The following is a 22,551-nucleotide window of genomic DNA, read 5'->3' as shown; positions in this document are numbered from 1 at the left end:
CTGCCCTAACAGTTATTACAGTCACAAATGACACCAATGCAAAAAAAAAAAAAGCAATTGGTGTCACTGTGACTGGGGGGGGCAGGGGTAATTGGGGGGTGATCGGGGGGTAAAGGGGGGGTGCGAGTGTGCCTGGCATGTTCTACTGTGTAGTGTAGTGCTTGTGCAACTCACCGATGCTCTCTCCTCGGTGCCGGAATGAAAAATACCGACACGGAGGAGAGAATACATCACTTCCTCTCCTGTGTTTACATTACAGGAGAGGAAGTGATGTCACGGGACATTTTCATTCGTCGGGAGCGATCGCGAGGGGGTGGCCATGAATGAATGGCCGTCCCCTCGTCCGGGATCGCTCCCGAACGAATACCGACCGCCGCAGGCACCCGGCGGGGGCCCGATTGGCCCCCCCGACCCGCGGGCAGGCAAGGACGTACATGTAAGCCCTTATGCCTGCCCGTGCCATTCTGTCGACGTACATCGTCGTGCGGCGGTCGGCAAGTGGTTAATCTGCTATAAGGGAACAGGATTTTTTTTTTCTTTTTTTTAGGGTTACAACCCCAACCCCTAACAAATTGAAAGCAATAAAAAAAAATAAAAAAAATCCCATGGTAGGTCTCCAGTTTCAGGAGACCTACAATACAGCTATAGCCTTTATCTATAGGCAATTGTCTCTTTAAAACCGAAACTTTACCAAGATTGTGTTTTTTTTTTTTATCCCAATTAGAGTTAAAATGATTTTAATCAAGATGAATTTAAATACTTTTAAACGTTTTCGTGCTCTAATGAATTTATGAAGTGAAACTACTCATTATTACCTTTACAATTTCAAGGCAATTATTATAAGCCTCAACTCTCACAGCGGGCACCCAGTGGGACATCATGCGCAGAAGTACTTTCTGAGACTCTTCCAGAAGTACAGGACCACTTTGAGCCGAGTTAAATCTGTTAGTCATGGAAAGCAAAATGGAATAATTACTTCACGAAAATGTAACAAAAAGTAATAAGTCAACGATTCAAAAGCTTGACTCAAAATTATTGAACATTTTGACGTTTAGATTACAGCATATTAAAAGAAATGTTGCTTTGTATTGAAGGAAAACACCAGAGCATGAGAAATATTTCTTTAATTGGTATTGCCTGACCTCTGCTGGCTTCAAAAGCAATGGATTTTACTACACTGTATTTTGATCATCAAAAAAAAAAAAAAAAATGGACATAGATTTCTACATGTACAAACGTGTGCATATCTTTTTTTATGCATCGTGGGAAATGTGTTAAACACTTGGGGGTTATTAATTAATCATAATACATGAAATCAGAAGTACAACCAACAGCAGGAAACACATTTTTATCAAGCACTTACATGTCTGAACAAGCGTGAATGAATTTTCGAACCAATGGGAAATGTTTGTGGTAGGGAAGGCTAGTAAGGGCTTTCTCTGCCAATTCCACCAACTCCAAAAAGTTTGCCCCCTATAGGAAGAAAAGGGGGTTAATGATATAATCGGCAGTCAAGTGAAACGATCTTTGACTTCAGAATGCATAGTAGGATTCTAATTCCCCGATGACCAACCTGTGGCCCTTTGGCACTTATTATGCACCCTTCCAAACAGTAATCTATGTTTTGCTTACCCAGCTGTTTATTCTGGCCAGTGAAAAAAAAAAAAGTTCTTAACAGTAGAACTCCGGGCAAAAACTTTTCCCCACGTTCTCATTGCTGATCTCCTACCTTCAACTATGTCAGCCATGTTCTTCTGAGCTCTGTAGTTCCTCTGCAATAGCCTGCTGAACTTGCTGAAAAACAGTTATTGCCTGGTTACTTCCCGTTTGCAAGACAGCTGGCTGCGAGTCCTCCCGTATCCTCAGCCAGCGGTCTGACACACCCCCCTTGTAATCCTTTGAAAGTGAGCAGGAAGTTCTATTTCTGCCTGGCTCACTGTAGTGGGCAGAGGGGTCTTACAGACCCTGGTCTGCGCCGCCCTTAGAGGTGGTATCCTCCTCCCCGCCTTCACCACCCGCCATCTTCTCTGCAGTGCGGGGATAGTTACAGATAATCAGGACAGCGGATCTGGGGCTGACAGATCTGTATGTGAGAACACCACTCCTGGTACAGACCCGCCTCCCTGCACATTAGAACAGTGCGCTCTGCGCTGTCAATCACAATTCCGGTGCCAGGAGGCAGGGCTGTACGACGAGCGGTGTTCTCACATACTGTACAGACATGTCAGCCCGAGATCCACTCTGTCTCCCGATGTTCTGCAACTCCCACCACTCTGCAATGATTGGCACTGATATGGTACTACTGTCACCGCACTGATAAGGCACCATCATTACCGCACTGATGAGGCATTACTATCACCACACTGGTGGCAATGGTGCGGCACTGGTGGTCCCTGACATGGTAGTCCCAGACATGCGGCACTGGGGGTCCCTAACTGGTGGTCATTGACAAGCGGCACTAGTGGTCCCTGACAAGTGGCACTGGTGGACACTGATAAGCTGCACTGGTTTGCATTTATATTAAAATGCATTAAACTGTATTAATTTAAATTGATTAAATGCATAAAATATTATGTTGTTATGCGTTTATATGAAAATGCTTTGCACTTATAAGGCTGTAACCTATCATACTGTGTGTTATATATGGCTTGCCGACTGCAGAATGAGGGTTGTGATTTATGTTGAAGTGGGCGAGTTTACATTTACATGTACAAGCCTATTGTATCTCCCACATTCACTCCCATCCCAAGGATTCATGGGAAATGTAGTCAGATTACAGTTAGAGAGAAGAGGATATAATGCAATCACTGTTCTAACACTTCCTACCTGCCAGAAAAGACAACACATTTTATAAATCACAGAGCTCACTTCCCGAAAATTAAATCACATATCTATCTCTTAAATGGTAAGAAATTTCACAAATGTAATAACCGTTTAGTGATTTGTGTGGGGGGTATAATAATGGGGGATTTCTTTTTAAATTTCCCCAGAGTTCTGCTTTAAGACCCTGTTCACATTTATCAGATTATGATGTCATCCTTTTTTTTTGTGTTAACTTGTGTGATTTACATGCATTTTCAAGTGTTCAACTTTTTTGTTGTTAACCAATGCTTAACCAAAGAATGCTTTGCCCGTAGTGACATCAGGGAATGTGCTTCCTGGTTTTCTGTATATGGAATTGAGGAAGCATGACCGATTTTACACCCGTTTGCAGGTGGCGCAGGAAAAAGCATATATATACCTTGACAGTTAATTTCTGGTGTGATGCTTTAACCTCTTCCCATCGATGGTATGCATATATGCAGTCCTCTTGGTGAGTGAGCTTTAACACCCAATATATGCGGCCCAATGTAAACACTTTTTTGTGCTGGGAGCACAGTTACTGGCGGGGACCAGAGAGATCTCGATGCATTCTTGTAATTGGGAGATTTCCGATCATGATGACCACTGTGACAGCCAATCACATGACCCAAATGCCCTCCTCCACCTCCCAGCATTTAGAAGCTCCTAAAGGGCCAGGAGGCATTGGCAGATAAGGGTTAATCTCAAATCCATACTGGCACAAGTCAAAGAAGCTGTGGAAAACCTTTGGCGTAAAATACCACCCTGAATTCCCATATCAACAGGATAACTCTAGAGTTCCAAGCCCGATCTTCTGGTCTTGCCAAGGTTTTTTTTTTCTTGCTGTACGTGTCCCTGTTGGGGAGACTCACCCTCTCTATTTGTCCTGATTACCATTAACATTGAAAATGAAAGAAAACAGTAATGTTTTGGGTGAAGGCCAAATCCAGAAACATGAAAGGGATTCTCTCCAGAATAATAAAACGCAGACCTTCCCTCATAACAGGGCCTGGGCAATCCCTCAAGGCCAGTGGCTCGCTAAAGGCAGATTCAACAACCCTACTCTCCAGAGCATTTCCTAGGAAGAGAGTTAATTTCCTCTGCCATCACTCACCACTGCCAAAGCAGTGATAGAGGGGAAATCTTTCAATGGGTTCACAAATTCTGGTGACTACCAGGGATTTTTCTCACTTCCTGTTATGGGACAGGAAATTTTGGGAAATCTCCCCAATGGGACTCAGATGTTAAAAAAAAAAAAAAAAAAAAGTTTTGCCCTTAATTCTACTTTTACTAGCAAAAAAATTAGGGTCCTTGATATTTATTACTAGGGTAGATCTAAATGGCACAAATAAATGCCAGAGGTGGTAGTAACGGCGCACACCTACTATTAATTATACTTGCAGCAGGCTCACCTGCTATTCATTACATTTTGTATTTACAAGGATCTGTGTAAATGTGTAGGAAATTAGAAAGTGTGACAAAAAAATGTCTACGTGACAATATCTCTCTTGAAATTGTGAAAAATTGTACATTAGTGCAAAACATTCATTGCAAAGTGCACGGTGCTTAGAAAAGTGCTATAATAACAATATCTTATATGAAAAAGTGCTGCTTGCTACTTAAAGTGCCATAGTTTATATATTTTCAGTCCTTATGTATTTATAAAGTCGCTAAATGGAAGCATGCGATTTATAAGTTGATATAAAAGTTGATATAAAAGTCCAACGGCAGAAAAAGACAATAAAGCTCCAGTAAAAAGTTCTTCTAAAACAAAGGTGACAGTGCGCTTCAGTTCTCAGTGGATTCCTGGATTGCAACCGGTGCGATTTTCGTGTATAACGACAATAGTCCGCACTCACCAGCTACTCCTCCCCTTAAGGGGTTAATGCGCCTCCACAGTGTGAGCCCCTGTGCCGCTGTACAGAGCTGGTCCGGTTATTATCCAGTGATAGTCCAAAGATTTCCTCATTAAAAGCAAGATGAGGAAAACATAGTGTAATCCAGTATTTTAAAAGTTTTATTAAATAGATGGAATGCTACTCACACAGTATTAGATAAACAATGCGTTTCAATGAAAAAGTCACAGCGTATTTGAATTCACCGCCGCCACCGCTAAACGAGAGTGTATACACCTTATGCCACGCCCAATTCTAAGCACCGTGCACTTTGCAATGAATGTTTTGCACTAATGTACTGTACATTTGCACCTTTAAGTATATTATAACCTTTATATGTGAAGTAGGGCCTTCATAATACCCCTACGCATATTGCCAGCGATTTATACGTGTAGAATATTTGTTGTGCTTTGTTTTTTCATACAATATTGGTGTCTTTATATTTTTATCATTTTTTATTATAATTTTTCACAATTTCAAGAGAGATATTGTCACGTAGACATTTTTTAGTCACACTTTCTGATTTCCTACACATTTACACAGATCCTTGTAAATACAAAATGTAATGAATAGCAGGTGAGCCTGCTGCAAGTATAATTAATAGTAGGTGTGCGCCGTTACTACCACCTCTGGCATTTATTCACGTTATTCACCTTTTGGGTGAATTTAAATGGTAGTGGCAGCCCCTTTTTCTCACCACTAGGGTCTCATTTTGTTTTGGGTTGTTCACCTTTTGGTGTAGTTTTATTAATAATTTAGGGTCCATAGCGCACCTTTACCCCCTCTCTTTTTTAAATGGCACAAATGCTGTATTGGATATTGGACTGCTTGCAGGAGAATCTGTGTTTTGGACACCCTTTGTTCTGCTCTGGAACAGCCATATTTTTACCTATTCACAGTATGTATAAAAAGGCCTACTTGCTTGTTTCATGTTGCCACTATTTTCTCAGTAGCCTTGTAGCACTGAGGACACCTGGAGAGCTGGCTGGGAACAAAGGAGCTTGCTCCACATATATGGAAATAAACAAGTTGATACAAAACTGTTGTCAAGGGGCTGTTTTTGCCTATTCACACCTATGTGCCTGAAAATGTACTTATTTTGTTATAAAAATTTTGAAAACAGATAATTGTTCTCCTTCATTGATGTGCGCTGATGAGGCTGCACTGATGAGCACAGATAAGGTTGCACTGATGGTTGGCAGTAATGGGCGGCATTGAAGGGCGCTGATAGGCGGCACTGATGATCACTGATGGGCACTGGTAGGTGACACTGATTAGGCAGCACTGGTGGGCATTGATAGGTGACACTGGTGAGCAAAGGTAGGCACAGATGAGGCAGCCACGGCTCTCTGTGTGAGGGACTGATGTCCCTCTGACAGAAGCCGGTGATTACGCCAACAGCGCGAGGGGGGGGGGGGTAAAAACGATTACCGATCTTCTGTTTACATCACGTGGTCAACTGTCATTGGCTGAGATGTATTCTAGTAAACATATACAGTATATATGTATACTCCCGCTACCACCCACGCCATCAATTTATGACTTATTACATGGGGTGTGGACAGCACCCCATCTTCTGGTTTTATATATTCCAGCCTTGCGAGCTCCATGCTTTCATTCTGCTGGCGTGGTGGACATGAAAATCTCTGTAGGTCTTTGGAGGTAATTTTGTGGATTCTGGTTGTCTTTTAGTATGCTGGCAATAGCCATTTATACATTAAATAGCTATTGCCAGCACGGCATACTAAAAGACAACCAGACTCCATGTCCAAAAGTGACACTGCCTTTGTTTGTTTGTGGATTAGCGAAGTTCACCTGCATTTAAATACTGCTACTGGGCCTGTTACATCCCAAGTATCCTCCTTTTATGTTTGAGAAGGTATTTGAGCAATGGCCAGCCATACACTTGCCCTTTGTCTGTTAGATATATGCGAGACACACATTTATATGTTTAAAAACATACTGTACATATGCTAGTCCAGCAGTACATGGAAATATGGAAATGTCCCCTCTATGTGGGGATACGCTATTGAACATTTATCCTTTGTGAGTACCGTATATACTCGAGTATAAGCCGAGATTTTCAGCCTCTTTTTTGAGGCTGAAAGTGCCCCCCTCGGCTTATACTCGAGTCATCGCTGTCTGCCCGCTCGATCAGCGTGTCGAGCAGACAGACAGCGGCCATTCTGATTCAAAAGCCGCGCCTCCGGCTCCGCCTTCGCCTGTGATAGGCGGAACACTGAATTTCCCAGCAGCCTGTGTTCCGCCTATCACGGGCATCCGCTCATCCTCGTACTACGGACGAGGATGATACGACGTCCGTGATAGGCGGAACACAGGCTGCTGGGAAATTCAGTGTTCCGCCTATCACAGGCGAAGGAGGAGGCGCGGCTTTTGAATTTTACAATGGCCGCCGACGAAGAGGGCACGGGACGGAGGCAAGGCAACGCACGGCACGGGACAGGACAGGACGGGACGGGACGGGACGGGACGAAGGCAAGGCACGACACGGGACGGAGGCTCGGGACAAAGGCTCGGGACACAGGTAGGCTGGACACACACACACACACACACACACACACACACACACACACACACACGGATGGAGACACACACACACGGATGGATGGATGGATGGAGACACACACACACACAGGGATGGATGGATGGATGGATACACACACACACACAGGGATGGATGGATGGATGGATGGAGACACACACACACAGGGATGGATGGATGGATGGATGGAGACACACACACACAGGGATGGATGGATGGATGGATGGAGACACACACACACAGGGATGGATGGATGGATGGACACACACACACACAGGGATGGATGGACGGACACACAGGGATGGACGGACACACAGGGATGGACGGACACACAGGGATGGACGGACACACACACAGGGATGGACAGGCATGTCTCACCCTCGGCTTATACACGAGTCAATAAGTTTGCCAGTTTTTTTGGGGGTAAATTGGGGGCCTCGGCTTATATTCGGGTCGGCCTATACTCGAGTATATACGGTAATCGTTGTATACTTGATACCATGTTGCTGAAATAAGTGCATCACTCGATATATGTATACAGGCAGTCATGAGTTACAAACAAGATAGGTTCTATAGGTTTGTTCTTAAGTTGCATTTGTGAGTTGGAACAGGTACTTTTTTTTTTTTTTTTTTTACTTCAAGTTTATTATTTATTTGGGACGGATATTTTTTAAATGTAACTCCAGCCAAAAAAATATGTTTTTTTGAATAGCATAGGGAAGGGTCAACACCCCTGTTAGGTTCATTTTGCTGTCTGTGCCCCTGTTCAGAAGATTTATGTCACTTTCTGTCCCTGTGACAATTGGATTTTGAATATTTTGGGTTGTTGTGGAAACAAGGATTGGTGATAAAGTTTCAGTGGAAACACCTTTTTCCCCACGATATCCCCTACAGGAGTGAATTTCCCTTCCTAGGGTAGATTTCCTTTCATTTCCCATTGTCTTCCTCCGTTTGTAAGAATGAGTCATATACAAGTCGGATTTATAATTTGGGGACTGCCTATATTCTGTATATATTGTAATTTGTCGTGAGACATGGCTCCCAAACAAAATTGGCATCCTTTTTTTTTCCCCACAAATAGAGCTTTCTTTTGGTGGTATTTGATCACCTCTGCGGTTTTTATTTTTTGCACTATAAACAAGAATAGAGCGACAATTAAAAAAAAAAAAAAAAGCATTATTTTATTATTTTTTACTTTTTGCTATAATAAATATCCCCCAAAAATATATAAAAAAACATTTTTTCCCTCAGTTTAGGCCAATACATATTCTTCTACATTTAAAAAAATTTTTTTTTACCAAAAATAACATAAGCGTTTATTGATTGGTTTGCGCAAAAATGTTACAGTGTCTACAAAATAGGGGATAGTTTTATGGCATTTTTATTATTTTTTTTTTTTACTAGTAATGGCAGCGATCAGCGATTTTTTAGGTGACTGTGACACTATGGCAGACACGTCGGACAATTTTGACACATTTTTGGGACCAATGACATTAATACAGCGATCAGTGCGATTAAAAGTGCACCGATTACTGCAAAAATGGGACTTGCAGTAAAGGGGTTAACCACTAGGGGGCAGTGTAGGGGTTAAGTGTGTTTTTTACTGTAGGGGGAGTGGCTTGGCATGTGACGTCACTGATCGTCTGTTCCCTGTCATAGGGAAAGACTATCAGTGGCAGGCTCACTAGGAAGCACAGGGAGAGGTTTGTTTACACTTACCTCTCCCCGTTCTTTAGCTCTGTGACCCAATCGTGGGACACAGCAGGCAATCGAGTCAGCAGGTCCTGCAGCCACGGAGCTCAGGAACGGGTCGCGAGTGCGCCGGAGCGCGCACAACCCACGGCTGGGCACATTTAAAGAGCAACGTACCTGTACGTGCTTGTGCCCAGCCATGCCATTCTGCTAATGTATATCGGCGTGAGGTGGTCCTTAAAATGGAAGTAAACCCTTCCAAACAACTTTGACCTACAGGTAAGCCTAGATTAAGGCTTACCTGTAGGTCCAAGTAATATCTCCTAAACCTATATGGTTTAGGAGATATTTGCCCGAAAATGGGCACCGCTGTCTACGGCGCATGCGCCGTAGACAGCGGCGCGCATGCGCACTAAATGCGGCAAGTCCAAGAATGGATTTGCCAAATTTGTCGACTCCCGTGCGCATGCGCGGGAGTGACGTCATCGCGGCCTCGCCGTATGACAGCGGCGGAGCTGCGAGGTGCGACTCCCGTGCGCATGCGCGGGAGTGACGTCATCGCGGCTTCGCCGCTGTCATTGGTCGGAGCTGCGAGACGCCACCAGCAAGATGGACGCGGCGGACTACAGGGATCAGCGGCGACTTCGCTGGCTCCTGTGTCAGGTAAGTGACACATAATGAGCTACTATGCGATGCATAGTAGTCCATTATGCTTTACCTTTGCAGGGAAAAAAAGAGGAAGTAAACCCATCAGGGTTTACTTCCTCTTTAAGTGGTTAATAACTACACCCCTTGAACCCGAGGAAGCTCCTTTGAGAAATACGTTGGACGGAACACCTTCCTTTGTTTTTCCCCTATGGCGCATTAACTTTGCCTGTGTTTGTCTGATACAAACATATTTGTAGAAGTATTCGTATCAAGAGGAGGTACATGGGGTAGCTTTATTGCTTATTATGCATGTTAACATAATTAAAAGTGGTTGTAAACCCTTTACAACCACTTTTGACTATGGGTAAGCCTAAAATAAGGCTTACCTGTAGCTACCACAAATATCTGCTGAACCTGCACGGTTTAGGAGATATCCCCCTGTATCAGCATGTGCCAACAACATTGGCACATGCGCAGTGAAGCAACGGCACGTCCGTGCCATTGTTTCAGCTAGTATGTGGTTACCAGCATACATGCCCAGCAGGATAGGCTGCGATTGCACACAGATCAGTGGTGTGGTGTGTCACTCTGACACACCGCAACTCAGATCGTGGTAAAGATCGTAGGTAACGATGTACGTAGGCTTTTTTACCACATGATCAATCACAGGTGATCACCGCGTGAAACCCGTGCCAGTAAATGGCTTTCCTCGGTTCACGCTGACAGGAGAGCTGATTGGTGGCTCTTCTGTCAGGGAGGGAGGGGAGGTTCTGAGCTGATAATCAGCACATTGATTATCAGCTCAGCCCCCATCAGAGGTGTCCACTACATTTGCCAATCACAGCCCATCAGCTGCCAGTCAGTGCCCACCAAAGTGCCAATCAGAGCCCATCAGTAACGCCTGTTAGTGTCCTTCACAGATGCCAATCAGTGCTCATGAGTAATGACTGTCAGTACCTCATCAGTGCTGCCCATCAGTGCCACCTATTAGTGCCCATCAGTGCTGCATATTAGTGCCTCCTCATCAGTGCCCATCAGTGAAGGAGGAAAAATTTTATAACAGGAACAAAGAAAAAAGTTTTCTTCAAAAATGTTGGTCTTTTATAGTTTTTTTTTTTTTTAAACATGAGTTCTTTTTATTGAAAAAATAAACAAGGTATGGTACATACAAAAAAAAAGGACCAATACGGTCTCGGTCTTTTATAGTTTTAGCAAAAAATAAAAACCCCAGCGGTGATCAAATACCACCAAAATAAATCTCTATTTGTGGGAAGAAAATTATAAAAATGTAGTTTGAGTAAAGTGTTTGCATGACTGTGCAATTGTCAAAGTGTGACAGCGCCAAAGACTGAAAATTGTCCTGGGCAGGAGGGGGGGGGGGGGGGGGGGATGGGGGGGGCGGCAGTGCCCTGTATTGAAGTGGTTAAAGTCCCGTTTACTCGTTTTTTTTTTCTTGACTATACATTCACAAGTGGTGCTGAGGTATTCAATTCAAATCCACGGTCTTTATTCCAGACTGGTGTTTTGCACTCTTAGGTGCTCCAATATTGTATTGCAAAAACTTGATATAATGTACACCACCCAAACAGTGAAGTGTCCCATGTAAAATAATTGTTTTAAAATGCAGACTTTTTACAAGTGACTGAAAAAGTTGAATTAGGCAAGGATATTACACTAGAGCAGGGGTATGCAATTAGCGGACCTCCAGCTGTTGCAAAACTACAAATCCCATCATGCCTCTGGGTGTCATGCTTGTGGCTGTCAGAGTCTTGCTATGTATGCATCATGGAAATTGTAGTTCTGCAACAGCTGACGGTCCACTTATTGAGTATCCCTGCACTAGAGGGTCATTCATTTACATAATCCTACCTACATTTATGAATTAATGCATGTCTTGTTATTTCCACGTACTGGCCAGTAGTATTCTATACCCGGTATAATAAAATGACTTATACAAGAAGGCAATGTCCTACATCAATAAGCCTTGTACAAACCTCTTTGCTTGAACAGGACATAAAGGACGCGGTACACTCAATTGAATACACTGTCTCCGAGGCTTGTTTATAGACCCCATAGTCCTCAGAATTCAGCTGCTCCATAAAAGCTATAACAGATTCATGAACACTGGGATATGCGATACGAAATGGCAGGTCGACAGATAGGAGAAACAAAGCATTCATCAAGCTTTCCGGCAGCACATCATTTGCCTTAAGAGGAAAAAAAAAAATAAAAAAAAAAACACACACATAAAAAATATTTTTCTCAATAGCACTGAAGACTTATTTGCACTATTCACTAATTTGAGCTAAAAGTAGCAATGTATTCACTTCCGCTATAGAACAATTTAAATATTTCATTGAAAAACATTTTATTTTAATATTTTATTGAGTGACAAAAAGACATAAAACCCTGCCATCAACATGCCCAGTCCAGTTCCCTAAAGGACCAATTTGGAGAAGCTTGTTCAGTGAGCTCTCCAGTCTTCTACAGAATGGTGCCGGGGCTGATTAGAATTCCTAGCTCCACTGTAATGTCTGTAGAAATCAAACTCACTAAAGGGAGGCACTTTTGTGACTTAATGTGCTTAGCACAGCATGTATTTTCAATGACTAGCAATATGAGCAGAATATCAACCAATCCATTCCGCCCTCATTATTTTTAAGTCGCAGTGAGTGAGTCACAGTTCTTACACAATGGGAGATTTATTTTATTTAACTTTTAAGACTGCTTGTTTTTTAACACTCAATTATTAGATTAAAAAATAAACATAGAACACCAATAAATACAATTGATACATTAAAGCTTTGTTAATTGCACATCAAAGCTTGGCTGCATATAATGTGTATTTTTTTATTTTTTTTTATAATGGGATTTGTGTTAATAGATATCATGAAAACAGTATGTTTGCAGTGCTGAAAATGATTTCATAGAATTCATAAATGGTTCCATATCTATAGCTAAAATGCTGTAAACCTCTTGACAGCAGGCAGAGGGCAGCAAAGGCCTGCACACAGCAAGAAAGGGCGACGTTCAATACAAAACAAGTCTGCATCTACAAAAGTTCTGAAGTCCAATAAATAACAATCTTTTATTAAAATCCTATTCACCTAGTATTCTTTTCTTGTTACTTATGGATTTCCTTTACCTGCCATTATTAATGCAAAATACCAATAAAACAAAAAAAATAAACATAAATAAATAAAAAAAAGATAATTTTAAAAGTGCATATATAAAGAATAATTTGCCAAATGTACACAATATATTAAACGTACGATAAGCATGTAGTTATATACTTTATATAGCAAATTTTAAAGGAATCACTGGGTTCAGTGACTGGAAAACTGCATTTGCATTTAAAAACAAATCTTGAACTTCAAGATGAATGTCAATATCCATGATAGTCATCAGAAATAACTAAGGGAGTATATTTTTCTCATAATACATAAACCAGAGATCACACACACACACACACACACACACACACACACAATGACAGATATTGACAGACTCCACAAAACTCCACACACTGTGTGATTTCTGCAGTTTTAAGGAGTCAGACTGTATAAAGAAAGAGTCTACAAAAATTGTAGGCAACCCTGCAGTGGTGAAGATCTACTTGGAACAACATGAAAGACATCAAAGTTCATTAGGGTGAATTGCAATCTCAATTCAACTCTCCTCATGATCTTAATCCAGCATTTCCACGATTTATGTAACAAGCACAGAGCAGTGTTCTGCTCAGAGCTGTCAAAAAAAAGCTGGCAAAGTTTATCACAACATTGCTCAGCGCCGAGAGATAACTGTAAATAAATATTGTATCATTTGGGTCTAAGATCGAAGGGATAAACTTCGGTCTATAAGGCTGCTTTCACACTGGGGCGGTATTCAGGCGTTACAGCGCTAAAAATAGCGCCTGTGTAACGCCTGAAAAAAACCGGCCCCTTTAACTCCAGTGTGAAAGCCGGAGGGCTTTCACACTGGAGCGATGCGCTGGCAGGACGGTGAAAAAAGTCCTGCCAGCCGCATCTTTGCAGCGGTGAAGGAGCGGTGTATTCACCGCTCCTATACCGCTGCTACCCATTGAAATCAATGGGACACCGCGGCAATACCGCCGGCAAAGCGCCGCTGCAGCGGCGCTTTGCGGGCGGGTTTAACCCCTTTTCGGCCGCTAGCGGGGGTTAAAACCACCCCGCTAGCGCCCGCGCACCGCCGCTAAAACGACGGTAAAGCGCCGCTAAAAATAGCGGCGCTTTACCGCCGACGCTGCTCTCGCCCCAGTGTGAAAGCAGCCTAAGAGAGGGCAGTTTAACCAATTAAAGACCAATTAAAGACTAAAGTCTTTTTCTGACACTTGTTGCTTACAAGTTAAAATCTGTATTTTTTGCTAGAGAATTACTTTGAACCCCCAAACACATATATACATTATATTTTTATTTTATGGACATACACAGACACATATATATTCGTGGAGATGTGACCCCATGTCACAGGTGCATATGAGCAGTGTATGCCTGATTTTGGTAGGCTTGCCAATTGCACACATGTGAAGCGCTGGCTTCATAATCATCCCAGGAATCGAGGTGTGTGTGTGTGTGTGTGTGTGTGTGTGTGTGTGTGTGTGTGTGTGTGTATTTTAGCAGAGATCCTAAAGAATAAAAAGGTAGCCGTTACAATATTTTATGTCACACTGTATTTGCACAGCGGTCTTTCAAATGCAAGTTTTTGGGGAAAAAAAAAAACACTTCAAAAACGTGTGGAATCGTGATCTTTATTCTAAGCAAAAAAATTGTGATTCCCACTTTATCCAGAATCGTGTAACTCTAGTAATTAGTATGTAACAGACTGCAAGAGTCAGGGGAAAGTAACACACTTTATGGTAAATACTACTGACCTCTAGAGTGCAGAGGTCAGCAAGAACACAGTTCAAATGTCAATAGTATGTAACGCAGGGTTAACAAGTAACACAGACTTCACAGGTCAGCAGTAGGAAAACGCAGGGGCCAGGTATAAGTAACACAGAGTGCAGAGGACAGCAGCATAGTGTAGGGGTCGGTAGTATACAACACAGAGGACAGGGGTTAGAAGTAAAGCAGAGTTCAGAGGTAAGTAGTATTTAACTCAGATAAAGCGCGTAGGGCGCTTTTGCGCAATAACCATAAATCTGCTAGGTACAATAATAATCACTGTCCACATGGTAGCTTGAGGATCACTGATGCAGCACTTCTGAGAGTGGAAGCAAGCACTGGTGGTAACCCGGAGAAGAAAGAAGGCGCTTCTAAGTGCAGATTAAGAGCAATTTAATAGAGGAAATTGGTTAAAAACACTTACAAGAAATTGGATGTTACAGGCTCAAACATCTTTTCAGACTGGGCACCTGTCACTGTCTCTCCTCTCATTGCTTCAGAGCATGTGCAATCGTTCCTTCATCGGACCACCAATAAAGAAGTAATTGCGCATGCTCCAAGATGCGTCACCGCCCCCTTTTTGATGCCACTTCTGGCTGGTGTGTTCCACACATCCCGCATGCATTCCACGGTGGTTCCAGAAAAGTGGCGGCCATCTTTACTCTGTGCTCACACCCCCTTTCTGCAGCTGCTGGCCGGTACAGCGAGAGGAGAGACAGTGACAGGGGCCCAGCCTGGAAAGATGTTTGATGAGCCTGTTACATACAATTATGTGTAAGTGTTTTTAAACAATTTCTTCTATTAAAATTGCTGGGAAGCTTAGAAGTGCCTTCTTTCTTCTCCTAGTATTTAGCACAGAGTGCAGGAGTCAGGAGCAACACACAATTCAGGAGGTCAATAGTATGTAACAGGGCAGAAGTCAGAATTATGTAATGCAGAGTGCTAGGGTCAGGAGGAAGTAATGCAAAGTTCAGAGATCAGTAGCAGTTACTGCGGGGGTCAGGGGTAACACACAATTCAAAGATCAGTAGTATGTAAAACAGAGTTTCACAGGTCAGAAGTCAATAGTATGTTATGCATAGTACAGGCATACCCCACTTTTAAGTACACAAAGGGGTTTATGTACTAAATTTGGAAAGTGCAAAAATCAGGCTCAATTCTGCATACCAAACCAAACCAATGAGCTTCCAGGCTTCATTACCAAAGCTTAATTGAACAAGCTGGGGTTAGAAGCTCACTGGTTTCTATACAGCAGTGAGCCTGATTTTGCACTTTCCAGCTTTAGTAAATAAACCCCATTGAGTACTTAAAAGTGGGGCATGCCTGTACAGGAGGTCAGTAGTATGTAATGTAGAGTGGACAGCAAAGTAACGCAGAACTAGTAGCATTTATTGCACAGTGTGGGGTTCAATAGTAAGTAATACAGAGCTCAGAGGTTAATAGTATATAAGGGATCAAGAATCAGGAATTCTACAGTAATATTTAAAGCACACTGCAGTGGTCAGTAGTATCCAACTAAGGTTGCAAGGGTTAGAAGAAATTAAAAAAAGTTCAGAGGTCAGAAATATATTAATTCAGAGTGCAAGGATCAGAAGTAAGAGTTCAGAAGAGTTAAGAAGGTCAGTAGTATTTAACACATGGGGTCAGTAATAAGTAATGCACAGTTTAAAGTGATATTAAAGTCTCATTTTTTTTATAATAAATGTGTTAGGTTATAAAAATAAACAAACATGTTATACTTACCTGCTCTGTGCAGTGGTTTTGCACAGAGGAGCCCAGATCCTCCTCTCCTCGGGTCTCTCTTCGATGCTCCTGTCAAGTGCCCCCACAGCAAGCATCTTGCTATGGGGGCACCAAAGCCAAGCCGCAGCTCCCTGTGTCCATTCAGACACAAAGCCGCGGTTCCGCCCTGTCTCCTCTCTCTTGTGATTGGCTAACTGATTTTGATTGACAGCAGCTGGAGCCAACGGTGCCACTGCTGTATCTCAGCCAATCGGGAGGGAGAGTCCTGGACTGCCGAGGCACTCGTGCACATTGCTGGATAAAGAGGGAGCTCAGGTAAGTATTAGGGGGGCTGCTACACGCAGAAGGTTTTTTATCTTAACGCATACGATTAAAAAAACCTTCTGCAAGTAACAGACTTTAGAAGTCAATTGTATGTAACACAAAGTTCAGAGATTCATAGTATGTAAAGCACACTGCAGGGGTCAGGAGTAAGTAACAAAAATTGCAGAGATCAGTATATTTTAACACATAGTAGTGTGAAGTAACAGAATGCAGGGGACAGCAGTATGTATCTTAGAGATCAGACAGAAGAAATACAGAGTGCCATATTGCCATGACAGGTTGCCATATTGCATTAAATGTTACAGAAAATTACATAGACTACAGATTGAAATCGTAATTTTTATTAACATTAAATTGCAATATAGCGTGTGTAGCAATTGTATATGCTTGTTTCACAAAAAAGTGGAGTTATACTTTAAGCACCCTAAAATAAACAGCCTAGTTGCACTAGATTTAAGCAAAGAACGCCAGGGGGCACCAGCTATGTGCTGCAGTTAGTTGGTGGCCCTCGAACATCTTTGTTTGCCTTTTAGAGATTCCTCCTGTCTCTTGGTGGAGTAGCCTTCCACAGATTCTTATGATTGCTTACCACTAATGTTTTTTTTTTATTGCTACTTTGATAATTGTTTTATTCTTTCTAATTCTGATTTTTTTTTGGTACGCTTCTTTTCGTTTGTTGGGCCTTATGCATTTTTTCTGTTTGCACTGTATATATGGTTTTCTAGTTACACTATTTAAGATCTTAAGTAACCTCAAGAAAATACGATATGAAGTAAAAATAGGATATCAAAAGGAAAAATATATATTTTCCTCTTAAAAACTTAGAAATCCCTTTTCCACAAGGCAATTTAGTACTTATAATTTTGCATTATTTCACTCATAGTACCTTGGTCTTTAAATTCCCAGTTAAGGTATAACCGCGTACACCGTGAAGCAGGCAAACTTCATAATTAGGCTGCAAGCCCGGAAAAAACTGTCAAGGTCATTTGCCTATGAAACCATGAACTAAGTTCAAGTAACAGATAAAAAAGGTACACAAGTGTAAGCAGGCAATTGTAATTAAACTGACTTATAGCAAGGCAGGTTCAATAAGGTGCCTAGGGGGTGAAGCTGTAACAGAATGCAAAAGCTGTCAGTTTGTATTTTCTAAAGCAACAAACATGGAGTCTCCCCAACCACATCTCAGATGTCTATACACCCCATATACCCAATCCCATACCTACAGTTGATCCAGAGGAAGGTGAACCCCCCCCCCAAGAAAAGAATGATCCAATTTGCTACAGCAGGGGAAAAAAGAATGGCGACAAACTTTTACCCTTAAAAATCTCCATAGGTGACATTTAAAAAAATTGTACAGGTTACATGTTCTGCGTTACAGAGGAGATCTAGGGCTAGAATTATTGGTTTTGCTCTACCGATCGTGGCGATACCTCACATGTGTGGTTTGAATGCCGTTTTCATATGCGGACGCTACTCACGTATGCACACAAGCTCGGTGGGATGGGGCGCCTTTAAAACTTTTTTTTAAATTTATTTTACCTTTTATTTATTTTTTTACACCATTTAAAAAAAAGGAGTGTAAACATCCCTTGTAATAGAAAAAAAAAAAAGCATGAAAGGACCTCTTAAATATGAGATCTGGGGTCAAAGAGACCTCAGATCTCATATTTACACTAAAATGCAATTAAAAAAACTAAAATAAAAAATAGTAATTTAAAACAATGAAAAGAAAAAAACAAAAACAAAAAAATGTCCCTTTAAGAGCTATGAGCGGAAGTGACATTTTGACATTGCTTTCGCCCTGCAGTATCACTCATCTCCATGCATAGCCACGGAAAGCATCTGTTTGGCTCCGCCGCTGCCGACGGCCCCAGTAAGCGGCGGAGGGCACCGGATCATGGCGTGACGGGGGCTCTCTCCCGTCGCCGACAAAAGTGATTTTGCTGCAAATTCGCCGCGGAGACCACTCTTATCTTGTACCGCACCATCGGCCGAACACGGGGATACCGGGGGTTATGGCAGCTAGCTGCTGCCATAAAAACTATATCCATCCTCAAAATGAGGATGTACATCAGCATGCGGCAGTCCCGAAGTGGTTAAAGCGGAGTTCCATACAAAAATGGAACTTCCGCTTTTCGGAATCCCATCTGCCCTCCGGTGTCACATTTGGCACCTTTCAGGGGGGAGCAGATACCTGTCTAATACAGATATTTTTCTCCCACTTCCGGGCATAGATAACCACATCACCCACAAGGCTTCACTTCCCGATTCCCGATTCAAGCACCCGGGAGCCAAGGAACAGATCGGCTTTGGGTGCTAATATCACGGGCGCCCTGGACAGGTAAGTGTGCAAATTTTAAAAGTCAGCAGCTGCAGTATTTGTAGCTGTTGACTTAAAAACGGAGTTCCGCTGATTTTTTATTTTATAAATAACAAACATGTCATACTTACCTGCACTATGCAGCGGTTTTGCACAAAGCAGGCCCGAACCTCTTCTTCTCGGACACCCCCTTCACTCCTGGACCCTCCTTCCTGTAAAGTGCACCCACAGCAAGCAGCTTGCTATGGGGACACCCGAGCCGCAGCTCTGTGTATCCATTCAGACACAGAGCCACCACTCAGATGCGCCCCCTCTCTCTCTTCATTGGCACACTGGATGAAACACAGCAGTGGGTCCTGCTGTCAATCAAATTCAATCAGGAGGGAGAGTCCCTGGCAGCTGAGGTTCTCGGGCAATGTCACTGAATCAAGATGGGGCTCAGGTAAGTTATTAGGGGGGCTGCTGCACACAGAAAGTTTTTCATCTTAAATGCAAAGAATGCATTAAGATAAAAAAAAAAAAAAAAAACACCCTTCTGCATTTAGAACCACTTTAAAGTGGTTGTAAACCATTACATATACTCAGTGAAGTTACTAGCCTCAAGTGATACACAGAGATTACACAAATACTCCTACATAAGTTGTACCCGTTTATCTGCTACCCTCTCTCGTCTACATCCAATTTCCAAAATGTATAAAGCTTGTCTGAGGGTTCAGAAAAAAGGGTGTGGATAGCTGAAGTTACACACAGCAGGGCTCAGTGAGGAGAGCTGTGAGTCAATTAGAGGGAACCCAAACAGCAAGCAATTGAGCCGCAAGTTTGAAAGCTATTTGCTAAGCTATTGCTAGACTGGCGAGGCTTCAAAGGTTTGTTGCACAGTTTTTCAGCAAATCCACATTGCATGACTCCAGGTCAACTTTCTTTGCAAACATTCTGCAAGTTCTGGTTGAGTTATGTTGTGCAATAGTCACCGACCACCTGTAGACTCCCCATTTTGCTTTTGCTAGAGACTTGCCATGCAAATGTGCTACAAATTGGAAAACTGTCAACTAGAACTTGCCCTTCAAGTGCTCTGCAAGTGTACAACTTTCCAGTGAAAATGTGCAGAAAGTTAACAGACTTACAATCGGGGAAGGGGCACAACCACTTCACACAGCACACAAGAACAGAGTTGAGGCTGTCAATGAGCTGGAGGTCCCTTCCCTGTCACTTTTTTTTCTCATGGTTTCAGGAAAACTTGTCAGAAATTACTCTTGCAGATAGCGGAGGAACAAGGCAACATATAATATACACTTAGTGCTCTTAATTGTGACAAGTATAGACTATAAGAGGGATATAATTTGTCTATATTTCATGTCTGAGGTTTACAATGACTAATCTAAATTCTAGGGTAGTTACCCCCATTGCAGACTCCTTTCAAACCCCACAAAAAAAATAAAAAATAAAAAATTACACGCTCACACGCTCACACGCACACACACACACACACACAGGTCTCACGAGGTTATGATTTATTTTCTTCTCTGGCATAAGTAGGTCATTAAATGCTACAGAGATAAAATAATGTGGTGCATTCCGCACCAAGCCCTAGCTGGATGCATGCCCCAGGGGTAATGTCCAAGAATGGCGCTGGATGACATTCAACCCATAAGTACAGTAATGCCCCATACACACCATCAGATTTTCTGCTGTTTTTTGTCTTCAGATTTAACAAAACCATGTAGTGCAAGGGCCTGCCTGATTGCATACAAATTGAAACTCCTAAGGTTTGACCTCATATTATATGGTTTTGGTAAATCTAAATACAAAAATTAAAAAATCTGATAGTGTGTATGGGGCTTAAGAGTCACTACTATGCTTGGCTATAGGGCATTTAGCTTTAGGCTAGGTTCACACTGGTGCAATGTTAAACATTGCACGGCACTGCCATGCAGATCACATGTGACGTCTGTGCAATGCAAATTCATCCATACAGTTTGTATAGGTGAATTTGCATCGAATTCACACCAAAATGGTGCAGGACCCTTTTTTGGTCCGCACTGGAATCGGACCCATGCGATCCGATTCCTGCAGCATTTGACAGTTCGCACTGCGATATTCAGACCAAATCTGGTAATGTCATTAACTTTCAAATCGACACCCACAGCAGTTCACATGGGGCAGTGTGAACTGCCTGCAAATGCGGGAACTCACACTGGTTCCTGCATCTCGCTAGTGTGAACCGACACTTAAAAAGGGAACAAGAGTTCTGCTTTAAGCCCCAAAATCCTTAACCCGTAACACTATAGTAACCCAACAAATCTACTAATACCATCCTAATCCCTACAAATGTGTACCTACCTTGTCAAGCACTAGATGTACTAGGGCTGGGGAAAAAAAATAAAAAATCGATTTGAATCTTGAGTCGAGTTGAGAGGTCAAATTGATTCAAAATTTAAGCAAATAGATTTTGGATTTTTTTTTTTCACCACCGCGCCGGTCCTGAGGTGCTGCGGGCAGGAGTTTTTGGACGAGGTCGCGGCCACAGACTGGGCCGAAGCCACAGCCTCGCCTAAAAACTCCTGCCTGCAGCTCCCCAGGACCGGCGCGCCAGTCCTGGGTAGCTGCGGGCAGGAGTTTTTAGGAGAGGCCGCGGCTTCGGCCTAGTCCGCGAGGACAGATGCTGCGGATTAGGCCGAAGCCGTGGCCTTGCCTAAAAACTCCGGCACGCAGCTCCTCAGGACCGGCGCGGTGCCCATTAAAAAAAATAAATAAAAAAACACACCTCAATTCGAATCGTGAATAGAATTTTTTTTTTTTTTTTTAAATCACAGATTATTTTTTTTTGACGGGTATATGGCTAGCATTAGTCTGGATACATGTCGTATTAGTCCCGAAAAGTAACCACGTTGAAGGTGGGGTTTCCTGCCTGTGTTTCTCCTCTATTTTTTTGAATAGTTGTTCGGGTTACATGAAACTACACTTAACATGTGATTGGTCACCAGGAGATATTATTGCTATAAATTACTAGTTATTCCATTTAGGACCCCTCCTCTCTTGGACCAATGATTGGCTTGCACAGCTGAATGTGGCTGCTCACTGTCGCTTCAGTTGCAGTTCTTCCAGCCAACCATCTCCATTTTGCCCCACTCAGTCCCGCCTCCCATTTCCTCTCTTTGTGAGGTGTGCATGTCAATGCTCTGGTTCAGTAGTCAGTCTCAGTTCTCCCAGGCAGACAGCTCCGCTCTGCCCCACTCAGTCCCACCTCTCCTCTTCCCTTCCTTTCCCATGAATGAGAAGATGATGTATAGGCCCACCGGCCGCTCTGTGTTTAGTGCGGTTGGATTGTGGTCACATGATGGGAACAACATTGCTTTAAAAAATAACAAAAATAGATCAAAATGGCTATTTTCAGCTTTTGGAGCATACCAGGAAGCTTAGTGATTGGTCAGGGTTGCAGTGTCCCATTCAAAGCATTAAGGCTTTCCTTCCACTTTAAGACTCCTTTCACACTGAGGATCTTTTTAGGCATTTTAGCGCTAGAAATAGTGCCTGTAAAGCGCCTGAAAACTGCCTCCCATGTTGCCAAGTGCTTTCACACCCTTGAGGGAAGTTAGAAAAAGTCCTGCAAGCAGCATCTTT

General features: G+C 42.7%; 1 protein-coding gene across 1 annotated transcript in view; it reads right to left on the bottom strand.

Moving 5' to 3' along the window:
* Window positions 1-22,551, bottom strand: part of RTTN (rotatin) — a 314,933-nt gene that overhangs the window by 213,318 nt on the left and 79,064 nt on the right. The window contains exons 13-15 of the mRNA XM_077492379.1: window positions 11,634-11,846; window positions 1,364-1,473; window positions 816-942 (exon numbers count right to left, since the gene is read on the bottom strand). Of these exons, the coding sequence (XP_077348505.1) occupies window positions 816-942; window positions 1,364-1,473; window positions 11,634-11,846 (450 nt within the window). The remainder of the gene's footprint in view (window positions 1-815; window positions 943-1,363; window positions 1,474-11,633; window positions 11,847-22,551) is intronic.

Source organism: Lithobates pipiens, unplaced genomic scaffold (genome assembly GCF_037356315.1).
Source record: "Lithobates pipiens isolate NorthernLeopardFrog02 unplaced genomic scaffold, aLitPip1_a1.2 Scaffold_19, whole genome shotgun sequence".
NCBI classification, from domain to species: domain Eukaryota; kingdom Metazoa; phylum Chordata; class Amphibia; order Anura; family Ranidae; genus Lithobates; species Lithobates pipiens.
Note: the sequence above shows the minus strand (reverse complement) of the source record. Positions and strands in the feature narration are given on the sequence as shown.